Source organism: Antennarius striatus, chromosome 5, assembly GCF_040054535.1.
Source record: "Antennarius striatus isolate MH-2024 chromosome 5, ASM4005453v1, whole genome shotgun sequence".
NCBI classification, from domain to species: Eukaryota; Metazoa; Chordata; class Actinopteri; order Lophiiformes; family Antennariidae; genus Antennarius; species Antennarius striatus.
Window position 1 is genome coordinate 1,108,002 of NC_090780.1, and position 21,782 is coordinate 1,129,783.

The window sequence follows — 21,782 nt, forward strand, 5'->3', positions numbered from 1 at the left end:
TTTCATTGGTCCTCATCCAGTCACCAGGTTAGGTGAGTTAAAACATCAGGAGTAGCTCCAGTCAGGCTACAGACGTGTGGAGGACCTCCAACCTGTGGTTCCCTACCTCTATGCTGCCCCCCACCCGTGCCAGTAAGGGTGGCAGAGGTTTGTCCTTCTCACTCCTCAGCTGCCGGCGAGAATGTCTGCGTCCACCTAGAGAAAATAAAACGTCATCATTGTCACCTTTTCTCCAACACAAAACAAACAAGAACAACTAGTGAAATCAGAGAGAGAGAGTCGTCGACGTTCCCTTCATGTCTCACCTTCAGGTCTCTCCTCGAAATCTTCATCCTCGTCCTCGGACCCCACAGAGTACTCCGACTGATTGTCTGAAAGATCATCCTGCCATTCTGAGCCACACATCAGAGAAACAGCACATTGCATTTGCTTCTGTTTGAGGCCACCTGGGGGCGCCATGGCACTGCAGATTACTACAGACCACTTCAACTCGTCATGCACTCTCTGTCCTCTCTACCTCCTTCCACTGAGAGGAAGAGAGAGTTACCTCTGCTGCCCTACAATCACTTTAGACTGGAGAGCGGTAGTACTCTAAACGGTGGCTGTAGTGAAGTCTTTACACTCTCGTGTTAAACTCTGGCACTGACCATCCCTGGGTAAAGGCAAACTCAAAGAAGAACTACGACGCAGGGCAGTCTCTAAAAGACGAACTATAACGCAGGGCATTCTCAAGTCCCCTTCGGAGACTGCCTGACTGCGTGAGATTTCAGGGCCAGGGTAAAACGCCCAGTGGCAGATTTCATTGAGGTCAACAGCTTTAGGCTTAGAGCACCCAACTCCTTTGGTTAGGTTAATGCCACACTGGTAACCCACTAATAGAACCAAGCAGGTGAGGCTCAGGCAGTAGAGACCAGCGCCGCTCTGGTGGAGAACGTAGAGCACACAGCGTTACCTACACATGGGTTCCACCGACTAACTGAAACCGACAGTGTTTGACAGTCTGTACAATATGAACCCGATCCAGACACGAGTCAGAGACAGGACATGTGTGCTGAAGGATTCATATGAAGGTCTTTCTTTAAAAATGGTGTTGGACATTTCACTTCAGAGATTATCTACACCACAAGAGATAAAGATCAGATAAAGATCTTATGTTGTCTTTATGTTCCCTGAGTGCCATTCACAAAGGATGTAACATTGGCTGGTGATTGGTTGATACCACCAGCCCAGTTTTTACTGCCTCTTTGGCCACACCAAAAAGATTCTCTCCTCTTTGAAAGCATCCTGCTTCTTCTATATTTCTACTGACTACTATTCACAGATAGTGACCCCATCTGAGTCCCAGCAGATCGACGTGTCTGGGGGCGGAGCCTACCTTGGTCCTCCTGAGTCGTGTCGTTGTAGTTGACCTGCTTTCGGATGCGTTTGCCTTTGCCCAGGTTTCTGGCCAGGTCCTCCTGCTGCTGCTCGTAGTGGTGGCGAAGGAGCTTTTCCCAGTAGTCAGGATCCACGTTCTCCTCCTGCTTGATGATCTCCCTCTCCACCTCCTCCTGCAACACAGCCACACACAACTTGATGTAGGGTCAGGGGTCAAGAAGGCCACCGCCACGTAGATTTATGAAAAGACTTTTGAAACATCTCAAATCAAGCTAAATCAAACAATCCAATTTTAGAATATTATACTTCTTTAAAACTCTACAAGAACGTTGTATAATCTTTGAGGACCTAGAGTATCTCCTTCCTGGAGGAGGAACACAGTCTAGGTGATGTTATAGTTGGACTAAAATCTGACCAGAGTGTCATGGTCAACATTTTATCAGGGCAACATGAGAGGTCAAGTGAGTGTTCCTCTCGTGTCTGGGGCTTCTGTAGAGTCCGGGTACGGTCTGTTTGTTGGAACACCACTGGAAAAGTCTTTTTGCTTCAAAGTAAAGCTGGACGGACATGGTGAAGGTTCTGTAGGGGAACCAGTGAAGTCAAACACACTGATGGTGGCTTCACTCAGTCTTTAGCTGTGTTCTCACCTCTCCATCCTCCTCCTTCACCACATACTGAGCCACCTTGAAGGAGCTCAGGTACTCGTTCATGTTCTGGATCTCCGTATCTTCAGTGGCGTCCTGACTACGGTCCAGTAGCTTGGAGATGGCGTCGTCATCGTAATGGATCACGCTGCCCTCCTCGCCGTCTTTGTTGTCACCTGTTGATAACACACTTATGGTTAATGGTGATGTTTTGTTCAGTGACATGAAGCCATCCCATACCCATGGCTCGCGCCGCCTCCATTTCATCCTTGAATAGCTCCTCTGTGCCAAACTTGAGGATGTCGTCTAGTTCCTGTTTGGACATGGAGCCGGTTTTGGAGCCCAGACCGGGTCGCACCACCAGGTGGGTCAGCATCATCTTCCTCTTGGCCACCTGTGTGATCCTCTCCTCCACTGAGCCGCGTGTCACGAAACGATAGATCATCACCTTCTTGTTTTGTCCGATGCGGTGGGCCCTGCTGAAAGCCTGGGGGGTGAGATGGGGGGGCAGTCATGGTTTGACACACAACAGCTAAAACTAAGAGTTAATCTGTCATTATCACAGAACTGTGGCTTAAAAGCCACAACAAAGGCAGACAGGAGCCAACGTGAGAAGCAGTACCTGGATGTCGTTGTGGGGGTTCCAGTCGGAGTCGTATATGATGACGGTGTCTGCGCTCGCGAGGTTGATGCCCAGACCTCCAGCTCGTGTGGAAAGCAGGAAGCAGAACTGCTGAGCACCGGGGGCTGCGACCGAAACCAAGGCAGGAACGTGAGCCGAAGCCTCGCTGAAACAACCCCAGACGCACCACACCAACAGACTCACCGTTGAAGCGGTCGATGGCCTCCTGCCTCAGGCCTCCAGTGATCCCTCCATCGATACGTTCGTATTTATAACCCTCAAACTCCAGAAAGTCCTCAAGCAGGTCCAGCATTTTTGTCATCTGTAAAAAGCGAGTCAAAGCAGGGGGAGTCAAAGTCCAGTTCGATTCGGTCTTTACCTCCAGGTGACAGGGGAGTCCAAGCAATCAAGACGGGGTCACTCCACAGAGATGTTCTGAGGCTGACCGAAAGATCTAAGATGTGTTTTCTGAGTCATCCAAACGTAGCTACCACTTCTCCAAAGAGCAGGAAACACAGACAAACCTAAACTGAACAGTTGAACCAATGAAACATCTGCCCTGTACATTTGGGACAGATGTCCACACCTCATCATGATCAACTAAGAAATGGATCACTGGGCTTTCTGTTTTTCATAACCTCCAGTCAATGAAGGTCTGGATGCAACTTAAAGTTGATGTTACCTGAGAGAAAATCAGAACTCTGTGTCCTTCATCTTTGAGTTTCTTCAGCATTTTCTGAAGCAGCGTCAGTTTTCCTGAGGACTTGACCAGCAGGTTTCCATCATACGAGCCGTTTGGCAACACAGGAGCTTCCTGCAAAGGCAAATCAGACATCAGGTGACATATAGATGGAAACCTGTGCAGTAGATTTAATGTGAAGTCCCTATACTATCAGTCAGAGCTACAGGTGGGTCAGGGTGTTTTCTCACCACTGCAGCCACGGGGAACAGGTAGGGGTGGTTGCAGCACTTCTTCAGGTCCATCATAATGTTGAGCAGGGACACCTGGTTCCCCCCACCTTTGGAGTTCAGAGCCTCAAAGTTTCGTGTCAAAATAAATTTGTAATATTTTCTGCAGATCAGAGACAAGTTGACATTGAAAGTCACAGTCAGTTACTTTAGAAACAATCCCCATCACAATAACTCCAGGTGTGACTGAAAACCTGGTGTCAGTCATTTATTATGAGAACATTTTAACTGTGAAGTAGAGATTTTGAAAGTTTAATTATAACTATTATTAAGTTTAATTATTCCTTGAAACATTACTTTAGCTGGTGCATGATGATCATGTGACTGCTTACAGGGAAACCAACAGATATTTGAAGATATCTGTCAACTTCATAATTTGCTTTTGATATTTTGTGCTAATGCTTGAACTCAGCTGCATCGTGTTGCTCTGTGAGCTAATCTGAAGGAAACGGTTCATCAGACGGAGGCGCAGCAGCAACAATCTTCTCACTTCTGCATGGGGCTGAGCTCCACTCGGACAATCAACTCTGTCTTTGCAGGCATGTTCTTGAAGACGTCGGCTTTCAGCCTCCTGAGCATGTGAGGCCCCAGCAGGTCGTGAAGCTTCTTGATCTGGTCCTCCTTGGAGATATCGGCAAACTCCTCCAGGAATCCGTCAAGGTTACTGCACAGGTCACAGGTCAGGCAAGAAGAGTTCAACGGTCAACCAAACCTACTGACCGTGGTTCACATGGATATCTAGTTATAACGATGCACCAGCTGCCCCATACTGCCACAATGAATATGCATAAGAAGGGCAATAAAACATAGTAGAGACAGAACATACTTAAAGCGGTCTGGGGTGAGGAAGTTTAGCAGGTGGAACAACTCCTCCAGGTTGTTCTGAAGGGGCGTCCCAGTGAGCAGCAGCTTGTAGTAGATCTTGTACCCATTGAGAATCCTGAAGAACTGCACAACACGAAGGAAAAGAGAGTTTCTGAATGTCAATCACCATCTGACCACTACTGTGTCCTAATGGGCACCTGTGTACCTTTGACTGGTTGTTCTTCAGCCTGTGGGCCTCGTCAACCACCAGGCAGGCCCAAGTAACGGAGCCCAGAATAGCTTGATCTATGGTGATCAACTCGTAGGACGTCAGCAGTACATGGAACTTGATGGGGGTGTCTTTCTGCAAGGGGGAAGAGGATTATCAGCCAAACATATCTCATGATGGCTGGTGGAGATGAAGGACTCTTTGGTGCTCCACTGTTAGTGTCCCTTAAATGTAGACAGTCAGATTCATTTCTGTGACAGGAAATAGTCACGTAGAACAACAGTGATCAACTATAGGCTAAAACAAGTCATTTCTAAAAGCATTATGGGTAGACATGCCACGTGCCTTCATACGAAACACCTTGCGTCCCGACTTCACTGCGCTGTCTTCAAACGTGAACTCGTTCTCCCGGATGATGGCCCGGCTGTCTTTGTCCCCCGTGTACGTCACCACATAGAAGTCTGGAGCCCACATCTCAAACTCCCTCTCCCAGTTGATGATGGTGGACAGGGGGGCGCTCACCAGGAAAGGGCCCTTAGAGTGACCCTAAGAGGAGGATCAGAAGGGACTGAGCATTGACCTCTTGTCTAGTATGTTCAGTCTGTTGGTAGAGTTGGTGCTGAGCACGACTAGTCTATCTTGATTCCATGGACTTCTTTACTGCCAGACTCTCCTTTAGCACTTTAGCTTCATTTTCTTCATTTTGGACATGCTGGAGTCCTAACAGAGAACTTTCTTCCATCCTCACCTCTTTGTACAGCGAGTAGAGAAACACTATCGTCTGCACCGTCTTCCCGAGGCCCATCTCGTCAGCCAGGATGGTGTCGGTGCCCTGTGCCCAGGAGAACCTGAGCCAGTTCAGGCCCTCCAGCTGGTACGGGTGCAGCGTCCCCCCAGTGGCATTAATGTACCACGGCTGGTGCTCAAACTTGATGGTTGGCTGGTGTTTCCAGAACATAGGAGTATTTGGGGGATTAGTTGGGGCCACATTGGTTATTGTAATGTAATATTTGTGACTAAAATCATCTACGTATCCCAACTTACGTCTATGATGGGAGCATCAGGAGGGACCTCCCTCTTTGGGTGGTCTTCTTTCAGTTTCTTTCCTTTCCTCACCACCAGGGGGCGCTGGTCCTCCCCAAGTATTTGCTCCCTAGCAAATAATTGCAGGAGCATGACGAACCAAAGAGCTCAAACAGGGTCATGACAGATAAAGCAATGGGGTTAGGGGCCAGGGACTGGTGGTCTAACCTGTGGTCCCAGTAGGACGCTTTGTGACCATCATATTCTGGGACATCAAAGTCATCCACCTCCCAGGTACACTGGTCATAGGGCAAGTCTCTCCACTTGATCAGGTAATGCACATCGCCGTCCTTATCGAAGCTGTTGGGAAGTAACAGGCAGCTGAGAGGGATTGATCGTTTATTGATTAATAAAGGTCTTCCTTAGACACACTCAAACGGGACTGGTTGACGTGTGTCAGGATACGAGACACAGTTTGCAGAGTTTGTAAGGAATAATTTGTTTGTTTTCCCTCAGTGTGTGCATTCCGGTGGAACTTTGAGGTGTGGACGGACATACAATGAAGGTAACCCTACCCACCCCACCTTGTCGGAGATAGAAGACTGTGTGGAACCTGACAGGTAGAAGTTGTAGGAGACGACAATGGCCCACCTGTGGTTGAGGATCCGGTGGATGACCATCCACTCTGGTTTGATGCAGTAGCGGTAGAAGCGCTCCTCCATCACGGCATAATGAGGGTCTTTGCTCTTCCTCTTCTCACTGTTGAGCTCCTCCTCTCCAGAACCGTAGTCGTACGGAGGAGGCTCATCCATGTCGTTCTTACGCTGATAGTTCCGGTACATGACGGTGTGGTAGAGCTCCAACTGATGAAAACAAAGCCAGTAAAAGTCACCTCTGGCAAAGGGAGTCCATTAGGAAAAGGACTTTGAGCTCCAGAAAGGGTTTTACGAAAGATATCAAATGAAAACTGTCATGATTCTAAAAAACAGTTCCTCATACAAGACTAAATTAAGTGTCAGCTGAGTCTGACTGCTCTGAAACGCTACAGAATTATGGTTTAATGGTTTTAAAGGTGAAAAAATGTGATTTTCATCCAGACATTCAGAGACTGACTGCTCGTTGGCTACAGGACCACCCATAATTAAAAGGCAGGAGGTGAAGACTATCTTGGCTCGCTGTAATTCCCCCACTTTTCACCAAGAGGGTGACAGTTCCTGCAGACTAGACCCGCCTGTGGTTCCTCACCTGCAGCTCGCTGACCCAGGAGCAGTGCCAGTACGAGAGGCCGGCCCACTTCACAAAGAACTCCCGCTCCGGGTGGCCCTTGAGCGGCGGATTGGTTAGCGGGTCATTGGGTTTGCCATCAGGCCCAGCAGGCATCTCTGCTGGCAGTGGAGGTTCCCCCCACGTCCAGTGCAGAATCTTTTGCACCTTCCCTTTGAGGGGGGGGCACTAGGAAGTGAAAAGAGAGCTGCTGTGTTAAAGACATAAATACTTCACCACAATACACCCAAAAACTGGGGATTACAGATCAGGCAGGTCACGCTGGACGGGACTCAGGACGCAAACTGCCGAAAAATGAACCAACACTGACATCACTGATAGTGTTTGGGCCAAAATATGTTCTTTTTTTAATCGATTAAAAAGTGGAGTTTTCTAGAAATTCATTCAGTAGTGAAAAACAATTCCTAGACTTGTCCATTTGATCTGTATTTACACCAAAGTTTAGTCTGTGTTTTAGTCCTCCGTCGCCCTCGAGGTTTGGTAGAAACTGTTTCAGTACTTTGTGAATAATTTGAGAGAATTCTGAGGAATGTTCAGTCATAAAAATAAAGTCCTGGAGTGTCTTTATCCGTGTCCTCACCTAACTGGAACAGATTCTTTTTGGGGGTGTGAGTGTGGGCTCACCATGCAGCGAGGACACAGCCACTCCCCGTTGGGGATCTCTGGGAGGGGGGGGTTGAGGCAGTGGATGTGGTAGGACGAGGGGCAGGTGTCGCAGCACAGCAGCTCCCCCCCGTCTTTACACACTCTGCAGAACTCCATGTGGTCGTCCTCTTCCTCGCCCGCTGCCTCTTCCTCCTCCTCCTCCTCGTCTTTGGCCTCCCACTGGATACCCTCCTTCTCCTGGGGAGGGCACAGACGTCGTGATGGTTGGAGCAGAGCGTTAAACATCTCAGTTTAACGTTGAGTAGCATCTCGACGTGCATGGAAGGACGGACTCCTTCCTGTGTGGTTTGTGTGTTCTACCCGTGTCCCCCTGGGTTCTCTCTGGTTCTCCAGCCTCCCCCCACCTCCATCAGGTGAACCATCCCGACGTGTGTCAGGTGTTAGTCTACTCACACAGTGTGGGCAGCTCCATTTGCCCTCAGGGGCTTTCTCCAGCTCAGGGTCCAGACAGACCAGGTGGTACGCTCTGGGGCAGGTGTCACACAGGATGATCTCCCCCCCCTGCTGGCAAACCTCACAGTAGTCCTGGTGGTCCGTCTCGTAGCCGTCGCCGTCTTCCTCTGGAGAGCGTGAACACAGAGACGCACATCCAGGACATCACTTCAGTGCAGCTGGTGATGGTGAGACATCACCTTTACCACCTCATCACCATGATGACATCACAGCTACGAGTCCAGTCAGGCTGAGGAACACAGGTTCACCTCAGATTGACCACAAATACACGGATAATTATGTCCTTTGTGTGTGGGCACAGAGGGTCACTCTATTTATTACTTAATACTAGGGTATTATTACTATTATTGTTATTACTATTATTGTTATTATTATTGTTATTATTGTTATTATTATTATTGTTATTATTATTATTGTTATTATTATTGTTATTATTGTTATTATTATTGCTAATATTTTAGATATTATTACTATTATTCCTTTTCCCCTTCATAAAAAACCGTCTCAAATCAGGTGAAGCTTCTTGTCCACCACGTCCACGATGGAGCTAACAGGGGAGGGGAACGTACTTTTCCTTTTTTTCCTCCCGCGTCTGGATTTCTTCTTGGGGGCGGCGCCCAACGCGTCAGAAAGCACGGAGGCACTGTGGATGCTGATGTCATCGAAGTCCGACTCCTCCAGGAAGTCGTCCTCGCTCTGGAAGCACAAACACGCGTCACGTGGAGGAAGTGGAGGACGATCTGGAACGAGACGAGCGGGACGGACCGAAGACGCTTTCTTCTTCTTCCCACTCTGGCCCGACTTTGATTTGGTCTTCTTCGGCTTGGGCTTCTTCTTCACCTCCTTCCCGCTCTTGCTCCTCTTCCTCACTCCTGGCCCTGGGACACACGCGTGATCAGAGGCGGTTCCGTGTAAACACACACGCTCCGTCACGCTCCACGGGCCTTACCTTTCCCCTCTTTGGTTTTGGCTTTTTTGATTGGCAGCTGGGAGCTGGGCTGGCCGCTGCTGACGGATGCGGGCTGCGCCACGGTAACCGTTTCCATGGCGGCGGCCACGGCGGCGGCCACGGCGGTGGCGGACGCACCTTTGAAGGGATTGTTGGCGCTGAACTCGCGCCACTTGGCCCCCAACACCGTCATCATCTTCGACATGGGGATCTTGGGGTTCTTCTTGGCGATGAGAGGCCTGGGGGGGGGAGACGACAGCTTTAAGTCCCATTTCATCATGTTGGTGTGTTTTCTATCCCCCCCACCCCGCCTTGTTGTGTGTATGTCGTGTTTCTGATTTGTCAGGGAACAGCTTGAGGTCAGCGGGTCAGACCCCCCAGCCCCGGAGCCTCCCGGCTGTCATCCAGTCAGCGGATGACAACTCGGGGGGGGGGGGCACCACGGGAGCTCATGCTCCTCTTTGTCGGAGCAGAGGCTCAGCCGAGCCCCCCGGCCCCAGGTGAGGAAGACTCTTTACCCCAACAGCTACAGTAAAAGGAGCAGCGTTCCTCTCGTCACGCCTGCTCTGGTCTCACGTGGAGCTTCTGCAGAGAGGATCACAGACCGTCACCCCCACAGAACAACAATAACAGCCCCCACTCGCCTCAGGAACTGGCTGAAAGCTTTGTAGTTGGTGATGGTCTTGTAGTCGTCCTCGGTGAAGCCGTACTGGACGTCCTCCAGACCCCACTCCTGCATCAGCTGGCTGGACGACTTGGGCTCCTGGGAAAACAGACGAGAGGAAGAAAAGTAGTTCCCGTCCAGGCACAACCGTGTCCTTCCTCCTTAGCTCAACGGAGGGACTACATTCAGACCAGATTCAAAGAATCTGCTCGCCTGAAATCTCAGTGTTACATGAGGACCTGATAAAACTAGAGGTTCAGAGGTCTGATGTGGACGACTGAAGCCCCCGGTGGTCCATGAGGAGGAGGACAGATCATGTATACAATCTACAGATCTACCTTTTACCTTTTCACGGTACAGATAAACCTCATCTTATGTAATTCAGGATTATACATAAGAATACACAGAAGAAATAAAAATCAAGTTTACGTGATTTTACTCTACATTTGTCAGCCACAAATACTGGAATCATAAACTCACTAGTAAACCGTTGAAAGCCAATAATATCACCTGGTTTTTAAGGTCGAGGTTGTGATCTAATTTCCGTCCCCTTTCCTCCCTCAATATAACGCCTTTTGTTTCGTCTTTCTATCTGATACGGTTCTTGAGACATGTGAAAAAAAGTGTGCAAAAGTTGAAAATTGACCTTGACCTAGTTTTCTCAAGGTCAAGGTCATCATCTCATTTTCGTCCCCTTTGCTGCCTGAGTCATGTGCTTTTCTTTCATCTTCCTACCTGTAACGGTTGTGAAGACATTTGGTGGACTAACGGACGGACCAGGAGTCATGGATGTGATGCTCGTTTTACCCCCCCATCCCTCCTGCTTCAGTATCTACTCCTAGTTTCGTGCTAAGTGTGCCTCCTTAAATGTCCCAGGGGGACGTCCCTCTGATACGATGGTTATTATCACATTATTACATCACCAGATGATGGCTTTAATACGACTCCATGGACCCTCCATCAGGATTTGCTTCACTGAAAACTCAGAATCTGTGACTTAATGGAGCTGGACTAACTTTTATGTTGCCGTCGTCGTCGTCCTCATCCTCCTCCTCCTCATCTCGTTTCTTCTTCCTGGGCTTCTTCTCTTTCTTCTCCTTGGGTTTCTTCTTCTTCTTGGTGGGGCCATACGTGCTGGTTTCGCTCTCCGAGCCTATTTCTGGACGCTCCCGTTCCTCCTCCACCTCGGACGTCTCGTCCAGGTCGCTGTCGACCCTGACCTGGAGTCCCCCCTGCAGGATCGGGCCAGAACACAGAGGGATTATACACGAATGGGTGCGTGGACACCGGTGTTTGCTCAGGAATCAGCAGCAGGAGGTTAGAACTAAAGCTGGCATCAGGTCCAGCTCCTGAGCCACACTGGACATCTGAACCAAACTGCAGACTTCATGTTACCTCCAGAAAGTAGTGCATCCCTGGGATGCGCTTCAAGAAAAATGTGTGCATCCCAACATGACGTTTATGCATCCCAAAGTAATAATGGAATATACAGTAAGATACGCTATATATATATATATATATATATATATATATATATATATATATATATATATATACACACATACACATTATATATAATATATACTGTATGTACTGTATATATACATATATGTGTGTATATATATACATGTATGTATGTATGTATACACTGTATGTGTGTGTGTGTGTATATATGTATATATATATATATATATATATGTATGTATATATATATATATATATATATCCTTGCATACATATGCATATGTTCTTTTTGCAAGGATTTAAGTTTTGCCAATAGTTCAATATAAAAACTAAACAAACTATAAATTTCAATGGTTTTTATTAATAACATCATAACTGTCTAAGTAGAAAGAAAAAAAAAGTAAAATCATGTCGTATATAAGTTTTATCAAAATGTTAAAACCAACAGACGTCGTGCTGCCGTTTGGTCGATTTTAAGACACAATCACACAGGGGAGTCTCGTGATCATTTCCAGGTTCAAAATTTAAGTGGAGAAATGGAAAAATTGTGAATATTTTTGTTGAATGGAAGTGCATTTAACGCGTGAAAGGACGCACGCAAACGAGAACACTGGAACTGTTGGCGAGAGGAAGTCTGCCTCCTTCTGACCGACACGTGAAAATATTTCTGTTGTCTTTGACAACGACTGTCTGTCAGAAAATTCATGATCCGATTGTAACGGCATTGTCGGGGCAGTCGGGCACAGCCAAAGAGAAAGGATCGATTTGATCTGAGTGGATTATTACGACCCACAATGCACTGCTCATGGATCACGGCCAAAGTGTTCATCAGGGAGACGTGTGAAGAGCGCCGCACGCCGTTTTCCTGTGGCGTGCTGGAGGTGACCTCCATTACAGATCTGTTTAGAAAAGAAAGGTGTGCCACAGGGAGATGGGGGGGCGTGGCCACAGGTTCCATTAAGAGGTGAGCTTCACACAGAGGAACCAGCTGCCGCTTCCTGATGGAAAACGTAGCACAGCAACGGGGTCAGTTAGCATCGCTGTAACTCCACCTGGGTGGGGGCTCAGACACGTGTCATCAGCCAATGAGACGCTCTGAATCTGCAGGACTGAATCAAATGAAGTGTCAGTGATTTACTTAGAGAGTACCTGCTGCCTGTGATGACATGAAGAAATCATTACGGATTAGAGAGCTGAGAGTCGTGCCCCCGCTCCCAGACGCCTTAACGGAAAATGAAAAAGTGGAAGCAGAGGCCGTCGTCCAATCAGCATTCAGAGATGATGTGTAGCCCGCGCTAAACGCTGCCTGTCTAACAGCAGCGTGTGTCACACAGTGTGTGTGTGATCAGGAGTGTTGCATATGGTTAAATTACCTGCTGCGTGACTGTGTGTGTGTGTGTGTGTGTGTGTGTGTGTGTGTGTGTGTGTGTGTGTGTGTGTGTGTGTGTGTGTGTGTGTGTGTGTGTGTGTGTGTGTGTGTGTGTGTGTGTGTGTGTGTGTGTGTGTGTGTGTGTGTGTGAGAGAGAAATGTGCTGATTCTACTAATTATTTAGATATTTTTGAAAAGATTTACTCAATTTTTTTATTCTCTCGGCTTTTTTGCAGACATTTCTGTGGTTAAATTTCTTTGTTCCAGACGTGTTTCTTTCCCTTTGTGTGTCTCTGAGTACAGACACTGCATCAGTGTGTGTGTGTGTGTGTGTGTGTGTGTGTGTGTGTGTGTGTGTGTGTGTGTGTGTGTGTGCGTGTGATCATGCCTGTTGCTCAGCAGGCCCATGAAGACACTTACAGGCGTTTTGCTCGCTAGCGCAGTGGAGAGGCTCACGTTGCCGCAGCGCCCGCCAACCCTACCAGCAGCCTGGCTGTGTTGCCATGGCGACCAAATTTGAGCAGTGTCTGGCTCCAGCTCTCTCTCTCCTGCTTGTTTTCACTCTCATCGCTCGCCCACCCCCACCCCGACTTCCTCCCCGCTCACTTTTTCTCTTTCACATCCCACCCCCATTTTCTTTTCTTTCTCTCTAAAGTTTCCTCCATTTCCATCTCATTCTTTTCTTTTTTCCATTGGCCCCCCCACCCCGTTCCCTCCATCCTTCTGCACACACTCTGTCACAGTGGCAGCCAATGGAACGCCGCCATCCAATCAGAGGCGTTTGCATAACGAGCTGGTTATGCAGAGGCCTGTGGTTGCAGCGCCGTCTAGACAAATCTCATTTATGCAGGAGGAGCAGGAGAGAGTGGGGGGGGGAGTAAATTGAAGATTGTGGGTGGGGGATGGGCATGGGGGGGTGGAGACGGGGGAGGGAAAGGCAAAGAAGCAAAACCACTGCAAAAGGAAGGTGGTCTGGTTGTGGCCCAGAATCCTCTGCTGCACACACACACACACACACACACACACACACACACACACACACACACACACACACACACACACACACGGTCGGAGTAAAGAGGGCACTGAGCAACAAAGAGGGGGCCTCCGTCTCCCATGGCGATGACAGAGTAATCAGATTACATGCTTCCTCACAACAGCCCTGTGAAGAACGCCACCAGGAGACACCAACGTGTTCAGGAAATCGAGTTCAGGACCAAACGACACGATGAGAAGAACGGTTCTGCTGGGATGGACCCCCCCAAGAGACTCCATCCCCTCCTGGGGGGGTGATGTGGTCAAACTAAAGCCTGTCCTCCTCTCTGGTCAGTGAACTACCTTCTGTAAACCTGTGAGCGAACGCAGACACGGACCATCTCGTCCTTTATCTCGCTGGAGACGACAAGGAGGACCAGGCCGGTCTCTGTCCTGACCCGGGACCGGGGGGGTGTCTCTGACCCCCTGGTCCCGGGTCTAGAATATGATGTGGATCACACGCTGCACACTAATGTTCACCACTAACGTGTGTGTTCTCAATCCACAATCATATCTTGTGTGTCGGAGTGCCCCCCCCCACCTCCAGCAGCTCCGTCCGACCTGCAGCCAGAGGGCCATCTGGCAGCCAATCGCTCCACAGCGCCGGTGGCATCTCCAGCCAGCGGAGGGGAACATCCTGGTCATGTGACCAGCTGTTTTCCCTGAGCACTCTGGGAATACAGAGAGTTCCTCCAATCGCTGACTGAAAACGTCCCTTCGACACGTGTGAGGCAGTCGAGGACCAAACCACCTCGAGTGGAGATGTCTGTGGGAGGGGTTTGGTGATAACACTACTAAATAAATGATACGGTTTGATGTAGACAGAAAATAACTTAATAAATAAAATAAATCAGTATTTATTACAATAACTTCTCTTATTCTCCGTTTCTCTGCCCATGACGCCAACGTTTGTCATCGTCAGAAGCCAATGTTTCTGAATATTCAGTTTGATAATTGTGGTCAGTCACTGGCTGTAAACCCAGGACAACCCCACCAGTCTGGTTTTACGTTGGTGTTCATTGTTATTGAAGAAAAACGAGTTCTAATTCACGGTAGTTCAAGAGTTACGGATCTAGAGCTGGAAGACGCGAGGTCTCCATCGGTAACTCAGACTGAATCAACATGGATTTCATGACTGTTCGATCTCAGGTGTGGATCTGGACCTTTATCCCCCCCAGCACCAGCTAATCTCTGAGCTTCCCCTGTTTTAAATGACTTGAAGTCACAACACTCTTTCTCTGCACTGATAATTCCTCCACAGGTGTGTGTTGGGTTGCTCTCGATCCAAAAAGCCTCTAAAGCCTTTATCACATGACACAGGTTAGCAGAGCGTACCATCGGTGCTCCGCCCACAGGGAAGTCTATCTGACTTGTTGCTTGTTAACTTAAGATTCTGTCTGAACAGCCAAGCAGCCTCACAACTGGACTGTACATGTAATAAAGCCAGGCCAGGACCACCAGGACCACCAGGACCACCAGGACCACCAGGACCACCAGGACCACCAGGACCACCAGACCTCCAGACAGCCGTGCCAGCAGCTGCGTGGAATCAAAGTCCTCAGGAAAGCTGCTCACCGTCCTCCCCAGGTCCTTACCTTGTCTGCAGTGCCGACACACCTTTACTCAAATTAGCACTTTGAGCCTGCAGCCTAGCGAGGTTAGCATTAGCCAACGAGAAAAATCATCTGGTGTATAAATGGTACAACCCCCATTGACAATTTCTTTACTACTTGCTTATTGCCTTCACATATAAACGCATCGGCCTCTGAATCTGAAGCACCAATCAGAGACAGGAGGAGGGTCTGATGGAGTCACTTGTTTGGTCCTGGTACGTCTCGTCAGTCATCACCACAGCTTCCTGTCAGCTTTGGAGTCCACCAGACACTCCCCCTGACTCTTGGTTATTGGGCAATATTATTGATAAAGGCTTATTGTTATTAATAAGGGCTTATATTATTATTAATAAAAGTTTATATTATTAATTATTTATTTAATTAATAAGATTTTATTTTTAAGTATTTAAAAAACTGAATAATATGATAATTTATATTATATATTATATAAAATATTATTTTAAGTATAATATATTATTTAGTATATATTATTTAGTATACATACTAATCTATTTTATTATTTAAAAAGAATGTGAAATTATATTATTAATTAATTACTATTGATATTATTTAAATTAAAATAAATAATTAAAGTAATAATTAAAAATAAAATCAAGTTATTTTTAAAATAATTATTGTATTTATTTAATTTAAATAATAACTTAATTAAGATTTAGACACTCGTGGTGGATTCTATATTCTCTGAGGGGCTATAGAAATCTTTTTCATGTTATATATCTCATAGGCTTCACAGTGTCACCTAATATTAATACGAGTAGAAATATTCCATGCTATTGTTTCTAATTCACCTACAGCAGCTCTAGCTGACAGAAGGGCTCTGTCAGCACCGCTGGACCTCACTATTAGCCCTTGGTGCCTCTATTAGCCCCTGGTGTCTACAGTTTACACCTCCGCCTCTCATTTAGATCACAGACGCCGCCCCGCATCTTTCATCCACATGCAGAGACATCAAAAGACAAATGTTTGTGAAGTACCACATGTAGGGTAGTACGGGAGCTAAAATCCCTGCCAAGCTCCTGCGTTGGGCGTCGACACGTCTTACTTACCTCCTTTTTCCTCTTCTTAACTTTGGGCATTTTGCCCTCTTTCATCTTTTTGGTCTTCTTCTTCTGATGCTTGAGGGGCTCGTTGTCAGGGAAGAAGCTGTCGAGGGGTGTGAGGGAAAGGGAGTTGCGCTCGCCTTCGTCATCTTCATCTGGACACAGAAATACATTGTGTATATGGATGTGATGAAGACACGACAGGTGCAATAGCAGTTCAGCTTCACGTCTGCCTGAATCTTTATAATCATTTAGAAAATTACTGCCTGAAAATCATTAATCCATGAACCTGTGACCAGAAATGATGAGAATTGTGATTAATAAATACTTCAGTTCCTTCACAGAGAAACTGACACTACTTCTAGCACCTAAGATGTGAACACGAGTTTAGATGATTTAAATTTTACAAAGCAAACAGGTGATTTCTCTAAGATGTGCAAGGGAAGCTCCGCTTCCCCTCAAATGTCGGCGCTGAAATGGTTAAAGACAGCTAGTCCTCAAGATGTGAACATCCGAATTATGAACATTCACAGAGACGAACAACCGCACAAGTCCAACTACTGGAGTTCCCTTTCTGCCACAGCTCCCAGCGAGCAGCCTAACACTAACCCTAACCCATAGAGTCAAAGTTCACGCGTCGTGTTAACATGACTCAGCCAATCTCAACTAAGTGAAGAGTTTGCGTCGTGTCTCTGGGGTGAACGGACCAGTGGGCTGGGCTCACACATGTGACAGATGAGGTCTTTAATACCGTCCAGCAGAGGGCCCTGGACGGTCTGGACTGCAAGACAAGAACTGTGAGTCTTTGATTTGTGAAACAGAAGAGGTCAGAGGTCAGAGGGGCTTTCCAAGCTCCTGATGCCAAAGCATCACATCTGTCCCACAAGATGAGTCCATGAGACAACGGGTAACGGGGTAATGGGGTAACAGAGTAACGGGGTAATGGGGTAACGGGGTGAGAGGGTAATGGGGTAACAGGTAATGGAGTAATGGGGTAACAGGGTAATGGGGTAACAGGGTGAAGGGGTTATAGAGTAACAGGGTAATGCAGTAACCAAGTAACAAGGTAATGGGGTAACTGGTAACAGATATAATGGGGTAATAAGTAATAGGGTAACATGGTAATGGAATTACAGGGTAATGGGGTGACAGGGTAATGGGATAGCAGGTAATGGAGTAATGGAGTTACAGGGTAATAGGGTAACAGGGTAACAGAGTAATGGGATAACAGAGTAACAGTGTAATGGGCTGCAGAGTAATGGGGTACCAGGGTAATGCAGTGACAGAGTAACAGGGTAGCTGGTAACAGATTAATTGAGTACCAAGTAATAGGGTAACAGGGTAACAGGGTAACGGGGTAACAGGGTAACGGGGTAGCAGGGGAAAGCCGTGTGCTGTCTTGTGTTCTTTTCCCAAAGCCACGTTGTTTCAGTGTCTCAGCTGAACAAACACATCAGAAACAACTGGAGCTCCATCTGTGGTGTAGAAAGGAGCTTCTCCTGTTTAAAGGGCTTCAGTGTCACCCCCCAACACAGGGTCAAGGCCTTTAACCACCGCTGGTCACTGAGAGGGTGTTGGTCAAGCCCCTGGAAACAACGCCCAGCTGGTACGACAGGATCACAGACTACCGGTCAGATTCTACGTGTCAACAAACTGATATTACGATCTACACCGACACCGAGCTTCCCCTGTGTGAAGGACCTGTGGGCATCACCGACAGGAATTGATGTGGAGACCTGGCTTTGGCCGCCACTGCCGTTAATCGACAAACAGAGAAAGAGAGAAAAGAAATTTCACTTAGCTTTTGTTAAAAATAAAAGGATAATTCCGTGTCAGACCAACGGGAGCACTTGTCTAAATACGGCTGGTACTCACACCCCATTGACTGTGAATCAACCCCAGCCATCAAGGCACAAATAGATGGGCTGTGTGCCCCGCCGGTAGCTCCCAGGAGGACCACTGAGTGCTACTGAGCGTATCTCTTGCCTTTGTTGCGTGAGGAGACCGAAGCGACCTGCTGCTGGTTGTCATCTGTAGCGTCTCCCAGCTGCTGTGTGCAGACGTGCTAACTGCTAAGAGCAGCACCTCCCATAGTGGGTCACCCAGGAGTAAGTAAGGAAGAGCAACAGTCCAAACAATCCATCACTATTAAGACACCGAGAAACACACGGAGCCCACCGGTCCCGTCGCCAGCCCTCCGCTACCTTCCTGGCGTCTCATGCAGGCAGACTGGAGGGCATGAAATATGCAGCACATGTATCTCAGTCAATCAGCCGACACAGCCCTGCAGTCTACCACTCCCCTGGGGTAGCTGGAGCAGAAGATTGGGAAGGAGGGATTCCTGTGTGGCAGACACATAAACCTCACCAACCACTTATCCTCTATTTAGCAAAGCTAGCAGGAGGTAACCCACACAGACAGAGAGCAAATGCACCAGTGATTACAAAGCTATAATCAGGGGCAAAGTGTGTTTCCTTTCACCGCTAACTGCCAAGTGTCACTCCTTCTCTGGCGCTAATTGGGGGTGACGTGTCATTCAGTCTTCGTAGGGGAGTAAAGCTAACACCGTTTGTCATGGAAAGCCCAGAACGTATTGAAATTGTATTCAAACTTCTCTAAAGCAGTAGTTGGAGCAGTAACCCCCCCACACCGTTGTCTGACCCTAAGAAAATACCCCCTCAGAGGTAATTATTCAGCCCTGACGTGTATCCAGTATCAATGTGATTCCATCCTCTCTGTCTCGTCGCCTTGTCTTCTTTCTTTCCACCCCACTCAGACTCTTCTTCCTCTTTCTAAATAAAGCCTGGAGTGTATGTTTGAACCGTCTCAGCCTGGGGGCGAGCTCCTGTCTCAGTCTGGTCCTCTGGACCCCCCAGGCCAGTCGTGAAGGCCATGTGATAAGTCTAATATCTCTGCCTAAATCACGTGATGATACAGAAGCGACCGTCAGGCCTGTGAGCCGTGATTGACAGCTTGATTCCACATCACTGATTGGATCAGCCGGAGGATGTCAGAACGGGTCCCTTTATCCACTTTGTGGTCAATAACTGGGAGCAGGCTGACGGGGGTGGGGGTGGTGGCTAATGAGGAGGTTTAATAAGAATGATTACAGGAACTCAATACCCAGTGAATCTGTATCACCGACATTCATGCTCCCCAGGGAATATCCCACAGAGCCTGTCATAGATCTTCTTCTCTTCCTGTGGGCGTGTCCATCAGGGTCTCCACAGCGTGTCGTCCTTCTCCATGTCAGTCTATCTTCTTCATCCTCCCCTCCAACACCACCTGTCCTCAGGTCTCTACATCATCCACCTTCTCTCTGGTCTTCCTCTGGTCCTCTTTCCTGGTAGCTCCATCCTCATCATCATCATCACCAACATCCTCACCATCTCTCCTCTGGACGGGTCCAAACCATCAGAGTCTCCAGAACATCTCACCTCGGCTGTTCCTCTGAGGAACTCAGTTCTGATCCAACCTGGTCACTCCTGGAGAACCTCAACATCTTCACTTCCTCCACCTCCAGATCCACTTCCTGTCTTCTGTTCAGCACCACTGTCTCTAATCCAGCACCACTGTCTCTAATCCAACACCACTGTCTCTAATCCATCACCACTGTCTCTAATCCATCACCACTGTCTCTAATCCATCACCACTGTCTCTAATCCATCACCACTGTCTCTAATCCATCACCACTGTCTCTAATCCGTACCACAGATGGACTGGTCTAACATCTGGGACCATGCAGCACTGGTTCCACCTCAAATCCGACTGATTTTTTTTTCCTATTAAAATATATTTTACGAATAAGTGTCTATTTTTTATGTACGTACACAATACACGTGAACAAGTCAAGATGTGCAGTACATATCCCACCATGTGTACTTTGTCTCAAAGCTTATAGCTGGTGCTTCTGGGTAATGGAGCCCTTTATGGCCCTGAGTTCTGAAAAATCCTGCTGCACTTCAGAAAATGCCGCCGTTTGTTTATAGAACCTTTTTTATGACTTGTGGGTCCTGAGTATTCCTTTTAGTATTGGTAGTACGAGGTGAAATATTTCAACAACCTGAATGGACAGTCCCACACCTGTACGTGTTGCTTGTCTAGCCCCACATGTCTGTCCATTGGCCCCCCCTCTGCTGTGTTTGATTCTGACCACTAATGCTAATGACATGCTAGTCAGTGATGGTGGACATTTACCGCCATTGCTGATACATGTTAGCATGTTTTAATGTGTATTTAGCTCATAGCGCTAATGTGCCTGACACTGTGCCCACCCACATGACTAAGGGTCCCTCTGTAGAGCATCTCATTGGTCGACACAAAGTGTGAACGCAATAGAACTGATTGAAAACCCGTCCACTAACATCTGCACTGCTGTGTTAGCTTGAACGGCCTGGACTGAACGGCCTGTGACGCCCCCAAAGGGGATGACAATCTGTCCGCCGGTGGGGGGGGCTGGGCTGTGCCAGGGGGCCGGGGACCACATTCTGATAGAAAACCGACCAACGCTGCAGCTCCGGTGTGTGTGGTGTGTTCAGACGGCACACACACACACACACACACACACACACACACACACACACACACACACACACACACACACACACACCAGCCTGACCATCCTCGGCCGGCGGACCGACCCATTAGAAGGAGATTTATGAGCGACTCCCTCATGAGGAAGCTCGGCTTTACTGGAAAGCACATTAGCTATTTCTGTGTCGGCCCCCGTGTGGAAATGCCCACTTAATGCTGTCGTGTAAGACTTGACCTGAAGGACAGAAACGGTCACGGGTTCCTGTGTCTCCTCTGATTAAACATATAGACCTCAAATGCATCCAGACACAGAGTCCAGACACTATTATTAGCCAACAGATCCATCAGAGCGATGGAAGGATGAGACGGACTAGCATCAGAACGACACGATCTGTGCACTAGGACACAATGTGTGCAATGTGGAGCACGTACACAAGCAGCTGTACAGTTAGGTTGATGTGCAAACACACGCGAGAGGAAGGCGTGCTTCACGCGCCGCGATGTGAACGCGCAGCAGGAAAAAATGGTGTCAACTTTCACAAGAGAGGGATCCAGAAATAGAGTCCTCTCCGAGCGGGGATCACGTTTGTAGGCACACGAAAGCCTACCGTAATCTTTCAATTTTAGTGAAGAACAAAACAATTAAAAGGGAAAACACTGTGGAATCGTCTGTGACAGCGAGAGCAGCTGCCGTGGAACAAAGGGAATTAGGACATTTCATGTGCCACAACAAATAAAGACTGATAGGCTGGCATTGGAAGTGCGACGCCCCCCAGGACGGACGCATTACCTAAGTGTTCAATATCCTATATTTTATTTCCTAAATTTTAGCTGTCGCTCTATTTTATGAGCAGAATTTTTTTGTTAAAAATTGCTAGAAAAATCTAAATAAAAATGGAAAATAAAGTCTAATGGAACCTTCTGACAAAAATTGTCCAACAGATTACAAAGATTTGAATACATGAGCTTTACTTTGGATTATTATCGGCCAAATCCAGAATTTTTCATAGATATGCAAATGCA

General features: G+C 47.7%; 1 protein-coding gene across 1 annotated transcript in view; it reads right to left on the reverse strand.

Moving 5' to 3' along the window:
• chd5 (chromodomain helicase DNA binding protein 5) overlaps positions 1-21,782 on the reverse strand; it is a 35,055-nt gene that overhangs the window by 11,076 nt on the left and 2,197 nt on the right. Inside the window, exons 2-27 of the mRNA XM_068316128.1 lie at positions 16,233-16,381; positions 10,701-10,916; positions 9,665-9,783; positions 9,021-9,259; positions 8,837-8,949; positions 8,641-8,767; positions 8,012-8,178; positions 7,577-7,795; positions 6,914-7,120; positions 6,320-6,531; positions 5,897-6,028; positions 5,690-5,798; positions 5,394-5,585; positions 4,991-5,191; positions 4,643-4,780; positions 4,439-4,560; positions 4,103-4,276; positions 3,574-3,715; positions 3,326-3,457; positions 2,848-2,965; positions 2,644-2,768; positions 2,262-2,508; positions 2,025-2,197; positions 1,376-1,550; positions 306-392; positions 107-195 (exon numbers count right to left, since the gene is read on the reverse strand). Of these exons, the coding sequence (XP_068172229.1) occupies positions 107-195; positions 306-392; positions 1,376-1,550; positions 2,025-2,197; positions 2,262-2,508; positions 2,644-2,768; positions 2,848-2,965; positions 3,326-3,457; positions 3,574-3,715; positions 4,103-4,276; positions 4,439-4,560; positions 4,643-4,780; positions 4,991-5,191; positions 5,394-5,585; positions 5,690-5,798; positions 5,897-6,028; positions 6,320-6,531; positions 6,914-7,120; positions 7,577-7,795; positions 8,012-8,178; positions 8,641-8,767; positions 8,837-8,949; positions 9,021-9,259; positions 9,665-9,783; positions 10,701-10,916; positions 16,233-16,381 (4,124 nt within the window). The remainder of the gene's footprint in view (positions 1-106; positions 196-305; positions 393-1,375; positions 1,551-2,024; positions 2,198-2,261; positions 2,509-2,643; positions 2,769-2,847; positions 2,966-3,325; positions 3,458-3,573; positions 3,716-4,102; positions 4,277-4,438; positions 4,561-4,642; positions 4,781-4,990; positions 5,192-5,393; positions 5,586-5,689; positions 5,799-5,896; positions 6,029-6,319; positions 6,532-6,913; positions 7,121-7,576; positions 7,796-8,011; positions 8,179-8,640; positions 8,768-8,836; positions 8,950-9,020; positions 9,260-9,664; positions 9,784-10,700; positions 10,917-16,232; positions 16,382-21,782) is intronic.